This window comes from Hyperolius riggenbachi, chromosome 7 (genome assembly GCF_040937935.1).
Source record: "Hyperolius riggenbachi isolate aHypRig1 chromosome 7, aHypRig1.pri, whole genome shotgun sequence".
NCBI lineage: Eukaryota > Metazoa > Chordata > Amphibia > Anura > Hyperoliidae > Hyperolius > Hyperolius riggenbachi.
Genome location: NC_090652.1, coordinates 139,812,313 through 139,833,369, shown reverse-complemented (window position 1 = coordinate 139,833,369; position 21,057 = coordinate 139,812,313). Strand labels below are relative to the sequence as shown.

Here is a 21,057-nt window from a genome sequence, read left to right as displayed (position 1 = left end):
GCTTTTGTGGTGTAACTGTGACAATCTTTGTGGATCTGGTAAAAGACAAAGGAAGAAAATAGGACATCATCAGAGTAGTTCATGCTTTTCAGTGGAGTTCTATGCTCAGACGCAACTAAGCTATCTCATGTGCATCTGTACTCGTGGTTCTGACAATCTGACAATCTGAGCACATGTAACTGATGTACTTTGCCATTCTTAAAGTAAACCAGAATCAATCAAACATGGATTCTGCTTTTGATCTCCTCTTAAAATGTTGTTTTCCTGACTATGTCTGACTTTAAAGCAAACCTGAAGTGAAAATAACGGTATGAAATAATGAATTGTATGTGTAGTACAGCTAAGAAATAGAATATTAGTAGCAAAGAAAAGAGCCTTGCATTGTTTTTCAGCACAGGAAGAGTTAAAAAAATGCAGTTGTTATCAATGTCATAGAGCCTCTCTGAGCTATTCATCCCACTAGGTCAAATAGATTTCTGTTTTTTGAAGCACCTAAACAGCAAAGAATCACTGAGAGACAGCTTGCAATAAGGTTTTACTGCAGGAAAGTTCAAAGGATCATTATTTCTGTTGTGTAAGACAGAGGCCCATATGCAATTAACTTTTTCACCTTAGTTCTTTCCTAGGAGAGAATTTTTCATTTTCTATTAAATTAACTTTCCAGCACACTGCAATTGAAAAAGTACCAAAAATTGTGTAAAAAAGTTCTAACAAAACTATTTTTTTCTTGCTTGCTTGGGGTTTAAAGGGCATGAGTAAGGGCAAGTTTAACAATATCAACTAGAAGATAACTAAGGAGAGAAAACAAATTGCATATGAGCCAGAGTGTGCAACTGTAACACTATGATACAATGTTCTAAAAAAAAAGCTAACTGAAAATAAAAATATGAGATTTTTTTTCTTTGCTACTGATGTTCTATTAATTATCCATGCTTCACATACATTTCATTATATCATTTTTTTTCGCTTCACTGTCACTTTAATATCTAGAGCCACTGACCAGCAAATTAGATAGATGTAAAGTATTTGTTTATCACAAATGTGGGTCTTCTGAGAGGCAACCACACACCAAGTGGATGGAGAAAATACCCTTCTGATGCAAGATGTTTGTGTCTGCAGATACGGACTCCACAAACTGCACTATAGCACTGAGCTTTGCATTTAAATCAATCCTTTGCTATTCTCCAATTAACAATTTTTACCTTATGCATAAATACAGCCTAACAATCCCTCCATTGCTCCAACTGTTACTGTTAATGACATCCTTATTTCCAATAGCGAAGAAAGTACAAAGATGGTCCACACTTGTCCACTTGTTAATTAGACTTTATTCAGGACATATCCAGCAATACAAATGATGCTGGATACATCCTGAATAAAGTCTAATTAACAAGTAGACAAGTGCAGACCATCTTTGTACTTTCTTCAGTATCGTTTGGAATCAAGCTTCCAGGATCCAGCACTGTCCGGTATTGGGGGTAGAGCGGTATATTCTCCTTTTCTGTTATTTCCAATAGACTACAAGAATTCTCTGGAGCTGCCACCCACTCTCTGGAATTCCCTTCCTGATTACGCTTGCTTTTACCTTTAACACATGTAAACAAGCCCTCAATATCTCCTTTTCAAACTCACCCTTCAGCTTCCTCTGACGTCACTAACTAGCCACAGTTTCATTTCCCCTTCTTACTGTATACTATACTTCTCTACCTCCTACATTGTAAGATCAACTGAGCAGATGCCTCTTCCCTTCTTATATCATGATTTGTATTTATTATGTATGCTGGTTTGTTATCTGCACTCTTGATTTTTGTGCAGTGTTGGTCAACTTTAAATACACACCACCTTTTTAAACCTATTTTTAACATTTTTACCAATAAAAAGTATTGCAGTAACACGTTTTGCTATACACGTTTATTCCCTTTGTGTGTATTGGAACAAAACAAAAAAGGGGGCGTGGGGGGGAAGCAAATTGGACATAATGCTATACAAAACTCCAAAAATGGGTTGGCCAAAATGATTGGCCCCCTTAACTTAATATTTGGTTGCACACACTGAAATATAACCATCAATAAGCCTCTTACACCTCTCACCCAGAATTTTGGAACACTCTTCCTTTGCAAATTGCTCCAGGTCTCTCTTATTGGAAGGGTGCCTTCTCCCAACAGCAATTTTAAGTTCTCTCTATGGGTGGTCAATGGGATTTAGATCTGGAGTCCTTGCTGGTGACTTTAAATCTCTCCAGCGCTTTGATGCCATCCATTTCTGGGTGCTTTTTGATGTATGTTTGAGGTCATTGTCCTGCTGGAACACCCAAGATATCAGACGCAAACCCAGCTTTCTGACACTGGGATCTACAGTGCAACTCAAAATCCTTTGGTAATCCTCAGATTTCATGATGCCTTGCACACATTCAAGGCACCGAGTGCCAGAGGTATCAAAGCAACCTCAAAACATAATTGAACCTCCACCATATTTCACTGTAGGTCATACATGTCAAACTCCGTCAAATCTGGCCCTCAGAGCCATTAAATTTGACCTCAGGTGGTTCCCCACTTTGCATTATGTTTGGCCCACTCTATACCACCAGGGAAGCTATATTGGAGGTGAAGCCCCAGATCACCAGGGAAGCCATATGGGGGAGGGAGAAAGCACTAAACACTAGGGAACTGTATAGGGGAGGAAGGACCACTAGACACCAAAGAACTATAGGGGAGGGAGAAGGGGCACTAAACACCAGGGAACTGTATAGGGGAGAAATTAGACACCAGGAAACTTTATAAGGTAGAAAGGTGGTAATTAGACATTGAGGTTGGCCCGTGACTTGGTCCCAGTGTTTAATTTTGGCCCACTTTCTATTTGAGTTTGACACCCCTGCTGTAGGTACTGTGTTCTTTTCTTTGTAGGCCTTATTCCATCAGTAGAATGATGTGCTTTACCAAAAAACTCTATCTTGGTCTCATCTGTCCACAAAACATTTTTCCAGAATGATTTTGGCTTACTCAAGTCCATTTTGGCAAACTGTAGCCTTGCTTTTTTATCTCTCTGTGTCAGCAGTGGGGTCCTCCTGGGTCACCCGCCAAAGCGTTTTATTTCATTTAAATGTCGACGGATAGTTTGCGCTGACACTGATGCTCCCTGAGCCTGCAGGATAGCTTGAATTTCTGTGGAACCTGTTTGGGGCTGCTTATCCACCATCTGGACTATCCTGCCTTCCAACCTTTCATCAATTTTTCTTTTCCGTCCACGCCTAGGGAGATTAGCAAATCTAGATCTCTGGAGATGGACTTGCAACCCTGAGATTAATGTTGATATAGTTCCACAATTTTGGTTGTCAAGTCCTCAAACTCTTCTCTTCTTTCTATTGTCCATGCTTAGTTTGGCACAAACAGACACACAATGCAAAGACGTTGGGCCTGTTTTTTACTACACGCAGATTGGATGCAGAATGGATGCAGAAAAGCTGATTCCAATGAATGCCTATGGGCCTGTTTCCACTAAACGCGATTTTTCTGATGCAGATTTTTTTCATAGGCATTCATTGGAGTCAGTTTTTCTGCATCCATTCTGCATCCAATCTGTGTGTAGTGGAAACAGGCCCTTAGTGAACTTCTCTCCTGTTTATCTGCTTTCAGGTTTGATTGTTAAATTGCCCACACCTGTTACTTGCCCCAGGTGAGTTTAAAGGAGCATCACATGCTTGAAACAATCTTATTTATCCACAATTTTGAAAGGGTGCCAATAATTTTGTCCAGACGATTTTTGAAGTTTTGTGTGACATTATGTCCAATTTTGCTTTTTCCTCCCTTTTTAGTTTTCTTCTAATACACACAAAGGGAATAAACATGTGTATGGCAAAACATGTGTTACTGCAATACTTTTCTGTGAGCATTACTTGATTTTCTGGAAAAATTTCTGGGGTTCCAACAATTTCAGCCATGACTGTATATTTTATATCTGTATGGACAGAGCATATTCAGTGCCACCAGAAATTGGCCACGTCTGGTCACAGCCCTCCTGTGGCTGTTTTTTTTTTATTTCAGTACAATTTGTTGCTTTAAAGCCTCATCTACACGGGTAGATGAGGCTGCGATCCGGCGGCTCGATTAGCCGCCAGATCGCCTCTTCCGCGTGCCCGCCGCGTCCCCGCTCGCCGCATTCGATTTCCCGCTAGTGCCCGCTTGTCCCTGCCGGCGCCGCTTATCTTCTGCTCGATTCCCTGCCATTGTCCCCTCGTGCGGAGCGAGCAGGGAATCGGCGATGCGGAGATCCGTCCTGTCAGATCTTATCAATCGAGCCGCATCAGTGGCTCGATTGACAAGAAGCATCGCGGCCGCATCTACTTGTGTAGATGCGGCTTAAGAAAAGTTGCTCAAAAACAGTAACTAATCATGCTCAAAAGTATATCTCACTGGAGCATTGTAGATAGCACTCAACATTCCCAGTTCAAATCTTGGCCAGGACACTATGTGCAGAGGCGTAGCTAGGGTTTCCAGCGCCCGGGGACAAAGACTATTAACCACTTGAGGACCTAGGGCTTTCTACCCCTTAAGGACCGGCCACTTTTTTTCCATTCAGACCACTGCAGCTTTCACGGTTTATTGCTCGCTCATACAACCTACCACCTAAATGAATTTTGGCTCCTTTTCTTGTCACTAATACAGCTTTCTTTTGGGGCTATTTGATTGCTCCTGCGATTTTTACTTTTTATTATATTCATCAAAAAAGACATGAATTTTGGCAAAAAAATGATTTTTTTAACTTTCTGTGCTGACATTCTTCAAATAAAGTAAAATTTCTGTATACATGCAGCGCGAAAAATGTGGACAAACATGTTTTTGATAAAAAAAAACCCATTCAGTGTATATTTATTGGTTTGGGTAAAAGTTATAGCGTTCTGACCCCCTGTCATGTTTCATGAGGGGCTAGAATTCCAGGATAGTATAAATACCCCCCAAATGACCCCATTTTGGAAAGAAGACATCCCAAAGTATTCACTGAGAGGCATAGTGAGTTCATAGAAGATATTATTTTTTGTCACAAGTAAGCGGAAAATGACACTTTGTGAGAAAAAAAAAAAAAAAAAAAGTTTCCATTTCTTCTAACTTGCGACAAAAAAAAATGAAATCTGCCACGGACTCACCATGCCCCTCTCTGAATACCTTGAAGGGTCTACTTTCCAAAATGGGATCATTTGTGGGGTGTGTTTACTGTCCTGACATTTTGGGGGGTGCTAAATTGTAAGCACCCCTGTAAAGCCTAAAGGTGCTCATTGGACTTTGGACCCCTTAGCGCAGTTAGGCTGCAAAAAAGTGCCACACATGTGGTATTGCCATACTCAGGAGAAGTAGTATAATGTGTTTTGGGGTGTATTTTTACACATACCCATGCTGGGTGGGAGAAATATCTCTGTAAATGACAATTTGTTAATTTTTTTTACACACAATTGTCCATTTACAGAGATATTTCTCCCACTCAGCATGGGTATGTGTAAAAATACACCACAAAACACATTATACTACTTCTCCTGAGTACGGCGATACCACATGTGTGGCACTTTTTTGCACCCTAACTGCGCTAAAGGGCCCAAAGTCCAATGAGTACCTTTAAGATTTCACAGGTCATTTTGAGAAATTTCGTTTCAAGACTACTCCTCACGGTTTAGGGCCCCTAAAATGCCAGGGCAGTATAGGAACCCCACAAATGACCCCATTTTAGAAAGAAGACACCCCAAGGTATTCCGTTAGTAGTATGGCGAGTTCATAGAAGATTTTATTTTTTGTCACAAGTTAGCGGAAAATGACACTTTGTGAAAAAACACAATTAAAATCAATTTCCGCTAACTTTTGACAAAAAATAAAAACTTCTATGAACTCACCATACTCCTAACGGAATACCTTGGGGTGTCTTCTTTCTAAAATGGGGTCATTTGTGGGGTTCCTATACTGCCCTGGCATTTTAGGGGCCCTAAACCGTGAGGAGTAGTCTTGAAACGAAATTTCTCAAAATGACCTGTGAAATCCTAAAGGTACTCATTGGACTTTGGGCCCTTTAGCGCAGTTAGGGTGCAAAAAAGTGCCACACATGTGGTATCGCCATACTCGGGAGAAGCAGTACAATGTGTTTTGAGGTGTATTTTTACACATACCCATGCTGGGTGGGAGAAATACCTCTGTAAATGGACAATTGTGTGTAAAAAAATCAAAAGATTGTCATTTACAGAGGTATTTCTCCCACCCAGCATGGGTATGTGTAAAAATACACCTCAAAACACATTGTACTACTTCTCCCGAGTACGGCGATACCACATGTGTGGCACTTTTTTGCACCCTAACTGCACTAAGGGGCATAAAGTCCAATGAGTACCTTTAGGATTTCACAGGTCATTTTTGTTTCAAGACTACTCCTCACGGTTTAGGGCCCCTAAAATGCCAGGGCAGTATAGGAACCCCACTAATGACCCCATTTTAGAAAGAAGACACCCCAAGGTATTCCGTTAGGAGTATGGTGAGTTCATAGAAGTTTTTATTTTTTTGTCACAAGTTAGCAGAAATTGATTTTAATAGTTTTTTTTCACAAAGTGTCATTTTCCGCTAACTTGTGACAAAAAATAAAATCTTCTATGAACTCACCATACTCCGTACGGAATACCTTTGGGTGTCTTCTTTCTAGAATGGGGTCATTTGTGGGGTTCCTATACTGCCCTGGCATTTTAGGGGAGCTAAACCGTGAGGAGTAGTCTTGAAACCAAATGTCGCAAAATGACCTGTGAAATCCTAAAGGTACTCATTGGACTTTGGGCCCCTTAGCGTACTTAGGGTGTAAAAAAGTGCCACACATGTGGTACCGCTGTACTCAGGAGAAGTAGTATAATGCGTTTTGGGGTGTATTTTTACACATACCCATGCTAAGTGGGAGAAATATCTCTGTAAATGACAATTGTTTGATTTTTTTACACACAATTGTCCATTTACATAGAAATTTCTCCCACCCAGCATGGGTATGTGTAAAAATACACCCCAAAACACATTATACTACTTTTCCTGAGTACGGCGGTACCACATGTGTGACACTTTTTTGCAGCCTAGGTGCGCTAAGGGGCCCAACGTCCTATTCACAGGTCATTTTGAAGCATTTGTTTTCTAGACTACTCCTCGCGGTTTAGGGCCCCTAAAATGCCAGGGCAGTATAGGAACCCCACAAGTGACCCCATTTTAGAAAGAAGACACCCCAAGGTATTCCGTTAGGTGTATGGCAAGTTCATAGAAGATTTTATTTTTTGTCACAAGTTAGTGAAAAATGACACTTTGTGAAAAAAAAAACAATAAAAATTATTTTCCGCTAACTTTTGACAAAAAATAAAATCTTCTATGAACTCGTCATACACCTAACATAATACCTTGGGGTGTCTTTTTTTTCTAAAATGGGGTCACTTGTGGGGTTCCTATACCGCCCTGGCATTTTACAGGCCCAAAACCGTGAGTAGTCTGGAAACCAAATGTCTCAAAATGACTGTTCAGGGGTATAAGCATCTGCAAATTTTGATGACAGGTGGTCTATGAGGGGGTGAATTTTGTGGAACCGGTCATAAGCAGGGTGGCCTTTTAGATGACAGGTTGTATTGGGCCTGATCTGATGGATAGGAGTGCTAGGGGGGTGACAGGAGGTGATTGATGGGTGTCTCAGGGGGTGGTTAGAGGGGAAAATAGATGCAATCAATGCACTGGGGAGGTGATCGGAAGGGGGTCTGAGGGTTTGGCCGAGTGATCAGGAGCCCACACGGGGCAAATTGGGGCCTGATCTGATGGGTAGGTGTGCTAGGGGGTGACAGGAGGTGATTGATGGGTGTCTCAAGGTGTGATTAGAGGGGAGAATAGATGCAAGCAATGCACTGGCGAGGTGATCAGGGCTGGGGTCTGAGGGCATTCTGAGGGTGTGGGCGGGTGATTGAGTGCCCTAGGGGCAGATAGGGGTCTAATCTGATAGGTAGCAGTGACAGGGGGTGATTGATGGGTAATTAGTGGGTGTTTAGGGTAGAGAATAGATGGAAACACTGCGCTTGGGTGGTGATCTGTTGTCGGATCTGCGGGCGATCTATTGGTGTGGGTGGGTGATCAGTTTGCCCACAAGGGGCAGGTTAGGGGCTGATTGATGGGTGTCAGTGACAGCGGGTGATTGATGGGTGTCAGTGACAGGGGGTGATTGATGGGTGATTGATAGGTGATTGACAGGTAATCAGTGGGTTATTACAGGGGAGAACAGATGTAAATATTGCACTGGCGAATTGATAAGGGGGGGTCTGAGGGCAATCTGAGATTGTAGGCGGGCGATTGGGTGCCCGCAAGGGGCAGATTAGGGTCTGATCTGATGGGTAACAGTGACAGGTGGTGATAGGGGGTGATTGATGGGTGATTGATGGGTAATTAGTGGGTGTTTAGAGGAGAGAATAGATGGAAACACTGCGCTTGGGTGGTGATCTGATGTCGGATCTGCGGGCGATCTATTGGTGTGGGTGGGTGATCAGTTTGCCCGCAAGGGGCAGGTTAGGGGCTGATTGTTGGGTGGCAGTGACAGGGGGTGATTGATGGGTGATAGGTGATTGGCAGGTGATTGACAGGTGATCAGTGGGTTATTACAGGGAAGGACAGATGTAATTAATGCACTGGCGAATTGATAAGGGGGGGGGGGGGTCAGAGGGCAATCTGAGCGTGTGGGCGGGTGATTGGGTGCCCGCAAGGGGCAGATTAGGGTCTGATCTGATAGGTAAAAGTGACAGGTGGTGATAGGGGGTGATTGATGGGTGATTGATGGGTAATTAGTGGGTGTTTAGAGAAGATAACAGATGTAAACGATACATTTGGGAGGTAATCTGACGGCGGGTTTGCGGGCGATCTAATGGTGTGGGTGGGTGATCAGATTGCCCGCAAGGGGCAGGTTAGGGGCTGATTGATGGGTGGCAGTGACAGGGGGTGATTGATGGGTGATAGGTGATTGGCAGGTGATTGACAGGTGATCAGTGGGTTATTACAGGGAAGAACAGATGTAATTAATGCACTGGCGAATTGATAAGGGGGGGTCTGAGGGCAATCTGAGCGTGTAGGCAGGTGATTGGGTGCCCGCAAGGGGCAGATTAGGGTCTGATCTGATAGGTAACAGTGACAGGTGGTGATAGGGGGTGATTGATGGGTGATTGATGGGTAATTAGTGGGTGTTTAGAGGAGAGAATAGATGTAAACAATGGATTTGGGAGGTGATCTGATGTCGGATCTGTGGGCGATCTATTGGTGTGGGGGGGTGATCAGATTGCCCGCAAGGGGCAGGTTAGGGGCTGATTGATGGGTGGCAGTGACAGGGGGTGATTGACGGGTGATTGACGGGTGATTGACGGGTGATTGACAGGTGATTGACAGGTGATCAGGGGGATAGATGCATACAGTAAACAGGGGGGGGTGGTCTGGGGGGGGGGGTCTGGGGAGAATCTGAGGGGTGGGGGGTGATCAGGAGGGGGCAGGGAGCAGGGGGGGGATAAAAAAAAAATAGCGTTGACAGATAGTGACAGGGAGTGATTGATGGGTGATTAGGGGGGTGATTGGGTGCAAACAGGGGTCTGGGGGGTGGGCAGGGGGGGGTCTGATGGGTGCTGTGGGCGATCTGGGGCAGGGGAGGGAGAAATCAGTGTGCTTGGGTGCAGACTAGGGTGGCTGCAGCCTGCCCTGGTGGTCCCTCGGACACTGGGACCACCAGGGCAGGAGGCAGCCTGTATAATACACTTTGTAAACATTACAAAGTGTATTATACACTTTGTATGCGGCGATCGCGGGGTTAACATCCCGCCGGCGCTTCCGTATAGCCGGCGGGATGTTGCGGCGAGCGAGCGGTGACAGGCGCCGGCGGAGGATCGCGTCACGGATGACGCGATCGCTCCGCCCATGCCCTTAAATGGACCGCCGCCTCTGTGGGTGAGGCCGTCCTGCAGGGCTCCACTTCCCCGCCGCCCCTGTGTAGTGGGCGGTCGGGAAGTGGTTAATGCGCCCTGTAAGGTCAAAAAAGGGGCGTCGGCATGGTAATGGGTGGGGCCAAATATACATGACCTTAGCAGTTGTGTAAAAGGTCTGGCAGGGAAGTTTGAGCTCTGCCATAGTGTTTCCCCCCAAAATACATGTAATCTGACAGCATTTCACCAAAAATACATGTAATTTGGCAGAGGTTCCTCCAAAATACAGATATTTGACAATGGTTGCCCCAAAATAGACACAATCTGGCAGCAGTGGTTCCCCCAACATACATATAATCTGGCAGCTGTTCCCCAAAATACACTTAATCTGGCAGCAGCGGTTCCCCAAAAATACAGTTAATCTAGCAGCAGTTTCCCCAAAATAGGTGCCCCCAGTATAGGTAACCAGGTCTATAAGTGTCCCCAGTGGTAGTAACCAGGTAAATAAATTAAAAAAAAACCACAGGTCACAGCTGGGCGCCCCTAGGGACCCAGCGCCCGGGGGCACTTGTCCTATCCCGCCCACCCCTAGCTACGCCCCTGACTATGTGCATGGAGCTTGTATGTTCTTTCTGTGCTTGCGTAGGTCTCCTCACTCAGGCTTCCTCCCCCATCCCCAAAAATTACAATTAAGTCAATTAGCTACCCCAAAAATTGGCCTTAGACTATGATGAACATATGACTATGGTAGGAAATCGACCGAGAGCCTCTATGAGTTACAGTTAGTGACAAGATTATGTACTCAATAAAGCTTTGTGGAGCATGCCAGTGCTAAATGCAAAATACAGGTTTTTAAATGTTTGATATCTTGAAAATAAATGCAATTCTTTAGAAGTGTCTAATTTTCTTGCAACTGAAAGCAGGCCTTCACATTAGCTTCTGTTTTGCTGGCTTTAAATGCCACAATTCTCTTAAGCTTAGAATTAATGGTGCATGTAACCAGGCCAGTTACCATTTGAATTCGGAATTTACGATGTCTCCCCATCACCAGAGTCTGCTTTATGTCATGTTGAGGATTCTATTGATCTTATCAATTTAGCCAGGATGCCTGTGAAAGCCTCCTCAGTAACAGTTAAGGCATCTAATTACATTTATGTTTGCTAAAGAATGTTTCTCCTCTGTATGTCAGTGTATATAAGCTGTGTTTTTCAGTTTTGGTCAGGAACCAGTCCGACGAAGGCTTTTTATAAGTCGAAAGCTCACTGTTTATCCATCTCTAATTTAGCCAACAAATGGTATCATCCTGATTCAAAACTTCTTGCTTTTACTCATGGCTAACACGGTACAACACTCTACTGCTTCTACGCAGCAGAACAGACAAGTACTGCTGTTCAGTGTGGCAATATTGGGATTATATACGCATTTCACACATTTTCTTTACTTTTCTTTCTGCAAATGTATTAGAGAGACAACTTACCAAGTTCTGACAGCCTCCAGATGGATGCCACTTTTGAAAATGTCTTCATAGTGGGCTGCAGCAAGCACAGCATCTTGACAACAATCGTCACCAATTACGTGGATTCCATGAGCCACACGCTGAAACTGGACTTCTGTGATCTTCCACATGTAAGACGCATTAAGCTTTAATACTGCCTTCCATACTAACTCATTCTTGTACTGCCTGCACTTAGCACAGTGAGGCTGGATATGCAGGCATCATCAGCTGATCTTAGATCCCAGCAGCATTGCCATTAGCAAATTATTCCTGTTCCTGCAATGATACGAGGAATTAACCTCATTATCATGATACAGCTGTCAATACAAGGATAGTACAGGTAGTCCCCGGTTAACGAACAAGATAGGGACTATAGGTTCGTTCTTAACCTGAATCTGTTCTTAAGCCAAAACACTGTGCCATCTCTGTCCCCTGTACCTCTTCTGTGCCCCCTGTGCCTCCAGTGTCCCCCTCTGTGTCACCTCTGCTATCTGTACCTGCATATACAAGTTTAAAAGCCATTTTTTCTTTGAAATTTTAAAAATCGATTTTCTCAAAAACTACAAGTACAATTTTTTTTGGATTCTGTGTTTCCCATGGAAACACAGAATCCATGCCGTTCGTATCGGCGGGTCGTTCGTAAGTCGGGCGTTCGTAAGTCGGGGACTACCTGTATGCTGTTTCAGACAAGTAGCCTTTTCTCAAGTTATGCAGCAAATATAGCTTGAGAAGGAACTACTAGCCCAAATCAGTGGGCTGTCGTTGTATTGACAGCGGTATTAGGATTTCATTAGATTTTTACAAAGAGCTTGTTTTATATTTTGATGGTGCTGACTCGACTGTGGATTGGACATTGTGGGTACCCCGGGGTGTGAGGGTACAGAGAGTCATAGCACATCGTTATCTGTGGAGTTCCTTCCTTTGGGTGCTTGCTACACACAGTTGTCGAACCATAATATGAATAGCATTAAATTAAAGCTCAAAATTGCCATTTTTTGAGAAATAAATCCCACTGTTCTTCTGTGTTTCTCTAATGACCATCTTTTTGAGCTGCTGTACAGATCTGTTTTGGTTATTGCATTTACCTACTAAAACAGTGGTTACATTGGGCTTGATTCACTAAGACAAATAGCATTCCTTATCAGAGATAACAAGTCTTATCAAAGTTAACACGTCTTATCAGAGTAGCATAGCGAACTTATGCCTGCTAATTGGCAATGACAAGACCTCCACTCGTCCTGCCCTGAGCCCCTGCGGGTTCGTAGCGCTCGCTTTGCTACTCTGATAAGGTGTGTTAACTTTGATAAGGCGTGTTAACTTGGATAAGGCATGCTATTTGTCTTAGTGAATCAAGCCCATTGTGTTTATAGAGACTCTGAAGTCTAGTTTTTTACCTTGTTTTTTCATATAATCCTGTTGTACATGAATGTCCCACTAGATTCGCTGCATCCCCGTGGCAGATGAATGATTTATTCCTTTGTAACAGCCCTGCAAACATCCCGGGCTTCACAGGGCTTTATTTCCTGGAGAGGCTGAGCTTTGAGATGTAGCTCTGCCTCCTCCGCAGTCAATCCCCGCTGATCGCTGCCTCTCCCCCGCCCCTCTCAGTCTTCCTTGACTGGGAGGGACTGGGAGGAGGAGGAGATCCGCGGAGATTGACTGCGGAGGAGGCAGAGCTACAGCTCAAAGCTCAGCCTCTCCAGGAAGCGAGCCAGGGCAGCACAATCTGCAACCAGCAAAGTCGTAGAGCTTTGCTGGTCTATTACACAGGAATAAATCATTCATCTGCAGCGGGTATGCAGTGAATCTAGTGGGACATTCATGTACAACAGGATTATATGAATAAACAAGGTAAAAAACTAGACTTCAGAGTCTCTTTAATGGTGGCCATACATGGTACAATTTTTTCATCCAATCTTACCAATTCTATGTAGTATAAAGGAACTGCCTGAATTATCCTTTCAGTATATTCACTAAATTTACCCTTATACTACATAGAAATGGTAAGATTGTATGAAGAAATTGTACCATGTATGGCCACCATTACTCTTATGTCTAATGCTCGGTACAGACCATACAATTTTCTGTTAGAGTTTCTGTTAGATTTACCTGCCAGATTTTTTCCAACACCTGGCAGGTAACTCTAACAGAAAATTGTATGGTGTGTACCTAGCATAAATTACACCTTTCTTATCTCCAAATATAGATATAAAGGAAGATCAGTGATAGAAAAAAAGGCCAGTATGATATGAAAAAAATGAAATATATAGTTCGCTCATAGGTTCTTCATAACATGTATGACTAAAGCTGGGTACACACTATGAGATTTTCTGGCAGATTTACTGTCAGATCGATAATTTACAACATGCCCGATCTGATTTCTGATCAATTTCAGATCGTTTTCCGATCGATTTCTGATAGAAGTGAACGAAAAACAGTCCGAAATCGATCGGAAATCAGATCGGACATGTTGGAAATAATCAATCTGACAATAAATCTGACAGAAAATCTCATAGTGTGTACCTAGCATTAAGGTCAGACTAATGGTGGCCACTAACGATCCAATTTCCTGAGAAAAAAATCATTTGAGCGATCAGAAATTCTGATTGGAAATGAAATCGTTCACTACACCATCAACGAAGCAACCTTTGCTTCCTATCTATCACAACCAACAAGAAATTCCAAATTTTGGTTCGATGAAAATTCAATCGGACGAGATTATTTACAACTCCGATCAGAATTTCTGATCGCTTGAATGATTTTTCTGCTAGAAATTGGACCGTTAGTGGCCACCTTTAGTATTTTATTTGCCAAGTACAATGAATGTCGTATTTTGAATGGTTTGTGGTTCACATGTAGGGTTGCAACGGTATGAAATATTCATGGTATGATAACTGACTCAAAAAGTATCACGGTATGACTATATCACGATATACAGCATTACACTTTTTAATATAATTTCTTAAATATATAATTTTTTTATGTAATTATTAGTATTATTATTACAATTACCCTTATAAAAATGAAAAAAGGTCAATGTTAAACTATTTATTAAAGTTAAAGTATATATATGTATGGTATATATCTGGCCACTTCCGGATCTGGCCGACCAATACCAGAACTGTCGAGCTACTGCGGCCAGCCAGCCAATGCAGAAATTTTTTTAGTCTTTAACTACTAAGTTTTTAACTACTTAACGTCCGCCTCATGCCAATGAGCGTGAGCGGAGCGGCAGCCCCAGGACCGCCTAACGCCGATCGGACTGCAGTCCTGGGGGCGTGTTTTGCTGGGGATTTCACACGCTGATGCGCGCGCATCCCCGCTTGAATGACGGAGCTCCTCTCTGTCATCAGCATCCCAGCAGAGATCGCCGCTAGGGACTGTTAGATGGCGAAACCCCTGTTTACACGACTATTTACATGGTTGTCCCCTCTGGAGGCAGAGACCCGCTACCTATGTGACACGGCGAGGATGGCGGCTACCTAATACGCCCAGCCCCCGGATCAGGTAGCATAGGTTTTTTTTTAATTATATGAGCCCACCTCAGGCTCTTTTTAAGCTGTCCAAGGGAATAGAGTGCTGCAGGAGGGCGTGTCTGGCAATGTGCAGTTGGAGTTTAGCTTGAGGACTGTTTGGGGGAAGAAGGTGCTCCTGCGCCTGGTGGTTCTTGAGGGGATGGTCCTGAAGTGGCAACCTGATGTTAGGAGCTCAAAGAAACGGCTGCCTGGGTGGAAGGGGTCCAGGGAAATCCTGATGGCCCTCGTCTTCATTATAGTGGTATGGAGGAGGTCTAGAGGTAGCAGAGACGATCCTATGATCCTTTCTGCTGCACTGATAACTCACTTATAAAGGTTGTAGTGGTGGCAGGTCTTGTGCTCAGATATGCTTGTGCCAAAAAGTGTTGCTCATTCTTGAGGTATAGAATGGATATGTTGCTGGTTTTTGGATACAACAACAAGCTTGGGAGACAATGCATGTAAGTATTGACATAGTCACAGAGACTTGACCTCATTGTAATTCTTACACTGGCTTCCCACCACCTCCCTATCAGAATTGTTCAGCCCCCCCCCCCCCCCCCCCCCCCATCCGCAGTATGTTTTCCAGCTTTCCAGCATTGAGAGATGGCAGTTGACAAAGTGAGGAACAGTTTATTAACACTAAGCAAATCACGTATACATGTAATTATTACCACTCCAATATAATACCAATAAAGATCCAATATATTGGTTGATGCATTGTCCATGGTGGGCCATAATTGTGTCCACACCCTCTGCAGCTCCTACTCATATGCCAATATCTGTAAAGGATCTAGAGCCCTTAGACCAGGCATTCTCAACCAGGGTACCCTAGAACCCCAGGGTTCCTTGAGTACTCTGCAGGGATTCATTGGCATTCTCCCCTATCGTGGGGGAAGTATAACAGAGCACACTATAATAGGTGGTATTGTAACAAGAAGCACTAAATTGGGGGCTCAGGAGACAGTATAAAGAGTGGCAGTGTAATAGGGGGTAGTGAAATAAACAGCCACACATACTTTTAAAGACCATGCTTCCTGCAAAATAAATACAGGGGTTCCTCGAGATCAAAATTTGTTGGCAGGGGCTCCTTGAGGTCCAAACGTTATTCACAGGGTTCCTCCAGGCTAGAAAGGTTGAGAAAGGCTGCCTTAGACTGTTACCTGATCTGATATACTTTCAAAACATTTCATTTATTATATATCTTCTTGTAACTCTTCAATAAAAATACTGAAACAGAAACTGTCTATCACCTTTAAAGCATGAGTAGGGGACTACTAACTGGTAACCCCCAGTACCTATAGTTTCTGCTTAACACAATTTTGCTTATTTTTTTTTAGCCTATTGTCTTCTCTGGAAACCACCTTCTTAACAGAGAGAAAATTCTGCAGTCAAATATTCAATTTGGCATTTCTCCATATAGGAAGGACAACATGTTTCTTACATTGGCCTTAGGTGATCTTGGAACAAAACTAGCACATAATTACTCATTGTCTGTAAATGTAAGTACACAGCATTATTCTTTGTACACCTTGCCATATCTGACTTAGGTTATAGCAAACTGAAAGTAAAGGTGCCCATATATTACAGAACTTGGTGATAATTATCGAATCAGATGAAAATGTGACCAATTTCAGTCCGATATTGCTGGTACATTTCAGGCCAACATTCTCGATCCAGTGCGCAGCGGTAACAGCGTGCGATATCGGGGGAAACAACAAACATGGCAGAGCCTCGTCACTGCGCCCAGTAATGTAAATCTTCCCCCCTGTGCATGCATTTATACTTTACCTGTTGGCTGTCACCTGCCGTGGTGCCCATCCATCTTTTACTTCCTCCATTTGTGCCTCACACACTGCCAGTGTATAGCATGTTGCGCTTGTGCTATATCCACCATTTTTTACTTTCCTTCCTTTTCAATGAGAAACGGTAAGGATGATTTCCATCACTAGAGTTTGGCCAACATGTCAGAAAGCCTCATTATGTAGTGACATGGACCTCCAGTACCAGGAATTGGTCAGTCGTATCCCTGAGTGGGAGACGAGCACAGGTAGCCGTAGCAGTTGATAAACAGATATGTGAGTTTAGTGTGGTCATAAGGGAGCATATTGGTCAGAAGTGACTGCATCAAGTCATGATATGGCAATGGTAATGTGCAGTTATCCATAGCAAAACTTCACAAAGGTGATGTAATCAATATCGCTGGCTAAGTAACTGGCACAGCTTATTTCACCTCAAGGAAATCCTGAAAATATGACGCATTCAGGGAACTTGAGGACCAGAGATGAAAGTTTTGGTATAAAGCATTTGGAGTTTCGGTCACTTGAATTCCTGAGATGGGAATCTTGGTGTCTATAAATTAAGGGGAGACCTGGAGCCTGATGTTGCAGTACTATAAGGTTGAATGAGGTAAGGACAGAAGTGCTGGTGTATATACTCATAAGGATGGATTGCAGATCCTGCAACCACCATATATGCCTACTGAGAAATAACTGCCCCTTTTCGGTTATTCAGATCTTTCAGGACCTGTGTGGTGATCCCTCTCCTTGTATCTTTCCTAGTTGTTGGTAGACTACACATATAAAAAATGATTACCTCCTAGGGATGTGTACTAGGTAATACAACAGGGATTGAGGAGGCGCCAAATGTAGATATATAATATATATTATTATACTAAATCAATAAAAAAGAGGTGTCTTACCTCCTTCAATGGAACAAAACAGGAGGTAGGAAAAAGATTTTTATTGAAGCACAATTATTAGTTAACAATGTGTTTCGGGGATCCTTGTCTGCTTCCTCAGGTCAATAAAACAGGCAGATGCCTCCTTGTTGTACTGTGTAATGAGTGGGCGCCTCTATAAGCTGATAGAGGCACCCACGTTCCATACAGTTCAACAAGAAGGCATCTGCCTGTTTTAATGAACTGAGGAATTGGGCAGGGAACCGTGAAACACATTGTCAACATATAATAGTGCTTAAATAAACATCTTTTTCCTACCTGTTTCCTACCCTGTTGTATTGGTATAAAACACACATATTGGCTGAGTTCTTGGAAGCAAGTTGCAATGCTTGGTACTATTCTCTTACTCTTGAAAGAGATAACTATTTAAACAATAAACTATAACTCTTGTATTCTAGATGAAAGCTTCTGAAAATATTCAACTCAGTGTGTTGGGAAGTTATAGGTCATCATCTTCCAGCCAACGCATTATGCTTCAGGGGAAGTTTGATAACAGTGACACGTGGACTCTGAACACCTCCAGAACTCAGAGATGTTTGCAACTTCTTTTTGGACGAAATCTTGAAGGTAGATAGTAAGCTCTTTCAGACAGTGTCCTCTCCTGTCATGTTTCTGTGTTTGCTTGTCTGGATCATCTTGGCCCAAGCACGTTGTTCCCTTCCTTAATGCCATTGTTACTCTACCCTTCCATAGAAACAGAAAGCGTTGAAAGGCTGTAGCACTGTGATGTGTCTGTAGGTTCACTTTGTGTTTGGATAACACTTGGCCCGAAACTGTCCCCCAAGTGATTAAGGTCTGATCCCTAAGGGCGTGGGTACACACTCTTATTGGATCAGCCCTATCTACCCTTGATTTGTCAGAACTGGAAGTGTTGTCTTCCAAGCACGCATGCTGTCCTTAAATAAAACCATGTTTGTATTTGCAGGTGTGGTTTGCATAGCCAATGATAAAACATAACAGATTGATGAAAAAGACACACAGGCTTACCAGTGGGCTGCACCTCAGAGTCTGGATTATGCACCTCAGAGTCTGGATTATTTAAATTCCCTAGTTTTAAGAAAGGACAAAAGGAATGTTGTATCATCACTGTAGATCATTAAGTTTATTATATGGAACCATATTCCTCCACCCAGGGCACCAACTGCACCCCTCCCTCCCAAAGGCAGGCACACAGCAGTGCAGCAAAAAGTGGTGCCACATAAGCTGTCAGGGTGGCATATCTTAGTAGCTGGTGATCAGACAGCACATGGAGAGCGTTTTCTGATGGACCGGCCTAGGAACAGAGGGAAATGGGAAGCATTCCTAGCTCAAAACTCACGCTGTTAAAATGAAAACTGTCAGTGTATGTTACTTGAAGCCTACCAAAGTAAGCAAATACTAATGTAGTGTCATCACCACTAGGTGGCACTCCAGTAGCTTACTCCTTTTGCCAGCGCATTCGCTCATTGGCAGAGTGACAGATGCAGAACCAATACAACAACTTTAAGACATAATGTCTTAAAATAGAATGCAACTTAAGTGCATATGAATTATGTTTATGTCTGTGTTATATTTAAGTTGTATTTGTATTGTGTTTACAGTAATTACACAATGAGTACAATATTATTGCAATCAGCCAAACACAGCATAGAACATGCTCCATTCATCCAAATGCAACATAAGGCAATGGACAGCGAGGAGGGGGCCAGCGCATACCACAACAGGCTGCATCTGAAATGACCAACAGTTCACATGTGCAGCACCTCTAATAGGCTATCTGAACAATTTGCATTCAATTCAGATGCAAAACATATGCATAACTACTATTACTTACAATGCAAACAGGAAACTCAGGAGTACGGGCTGGGAGCAGCTAACCTGGTAGTTACATACTAGCAAAATAAGGAAAAGGGGGGCGGTTGCACATCCCTAAAAACATGCTGCAATTGACTGGTTAATCGTAGGCATGCACCACCTCTATTAGGCTGAGAATGCATGCCCTGCATCCAAAACAAATGCTACATTTATTATGCTATGGAGGAACTTTGGCTTCCACTATAGTTTGCATGCAAAGTATAATATACTGGAAACTTGCACCATGGTGACCTCCGGGCAAGTGGCCTAACCTAAGTTAAAAACAACAAATGTATAACCCTGGGAGCAGCTAAGCAAAAATGTGTAACTTACATTTTAATGGACAGCGGGGAGAGGGCCAGCGCATACCACAACAGGCTGCATCTGAAATGACCAACAGCTCACATGTGCAGCATCTCTAATAAGCTATCTGCACAATTCACATTCAATTCAGATGCAAAACATATGCATAACTACTATTACTTACCATGCAAACAGGAAACTCAGGAGTATGGGCTGGGAGCAGCTAACCTGGTGCATGCATTTTCAGCCTAATAGAGGTGGTGCATGCCTGAGCGATTAACCAGTAAATTGCAGCATGTTTTTAGGGATGTGCAACCCTCCCCTTTTCCTTATAAGGCAAAGGATGCCAAAAGCAATAATAAATGCAAATAAATACGGTTCATATTGAAATGTCTATGACAGTCCACCCAGGAAATATTTCATGTGCTTTACATATGTACGTCACAATCATCAAACAATTGCCTGTGTACACCAGATTTTTCACTCACAGCCATGGTGATGACAAAAACTCTTTGTTCTATGTTTAATAAATGAACTATTTATTGTGTTTCTCAGGAAGTTCTGAGGAAAAGGCGCTGGAAGTCAGCTCATGCATAGATCCCAAGCATTTGGCTTCGGTGGATGTTTTTGCAAATGTAAACAGAACACAAGAGAGATTGGGGCATTTTGTAATCTCCACAGCCAACCAGAGTCTTAGTTTATCTTACCAAGGATGTGGAGAAAATATTGCTAAAATAGAGGTGAAGTATGCATGACCTTGTATTGCTATTTATTTAGCAAGCATAGTATTCTTCCTAGAATGTGAGCATATCAGTATACACATATATGTTTGAAGGCATCTTCCACCACACTGTTTACAAGAAAGTGACTAATGTACAATCTATGTCTGTTAGGCAATAGAGTTGGGCCGAACGGTTCGCCTGCGAACGGTTCCATGCAAACTTCCGTGGTTCGCGTTCGCGTCCCGCAGGCGAACCTTTGCGGAAGTTCGGTTCGCCCCATAATGCACCATGGAGGGTCAACTTTGACCCTCTACATCACAGTCAGCAGGCCCAGTGTAGCCAATTAGGCTACACTAGCCCCTGGAGCCCCACCCCCCTTATATAAGGCAGGCAGCGGCGGCCATTACGGTCACTCGTGTGCCTGCATTAGTGAGAGTAGGGCGAGCTGCTGCAGACTGTCTCTCATAGGGAAAGATTAGTTAGGCTTAGCTTGTTCCTGGCTGCATACCTGTTCTGTT

At 43.1% G+C, this 21,057-nt stretch overlaps 1 protein-coding gene across 4 annotated transcripts in view; it reads left to right on the top strand.

The window, feature by feature from the left end:
• Positions 1-21,057, top strand: part of LOC137524618 (uncharacterized) — a 571,079-nt gene that overhangs the window by 479,557 nt on the left and 70,465 nt on the right. For 3 of the 4 annotated variants that reach the window (XM_068244694.1, XM_068244693.1, XM_068244695.1), the window contains exons 60-63: positions 11,396-11,557; positions 16,282-16,443; positions 18,080-18,248; positions 20,373-20,557. In XM_068244694.1, coding sequence (XP_068100795.1) covers positions 11,396-11,557; positions 16,282-16,443; positions 18,080-18,248; positions 20,373-20,557 — 678 coding nt within the window. Of the gene's footprint in view, positions 1-11,395; positions 11,558-16,281; positions 16,444-18,079; positions 18,249-20,372; positions 20,558-21,057 lie in introns of those variants that run through there. The other variant, XR_011022737.1, reaches the window with a different exon arrangement.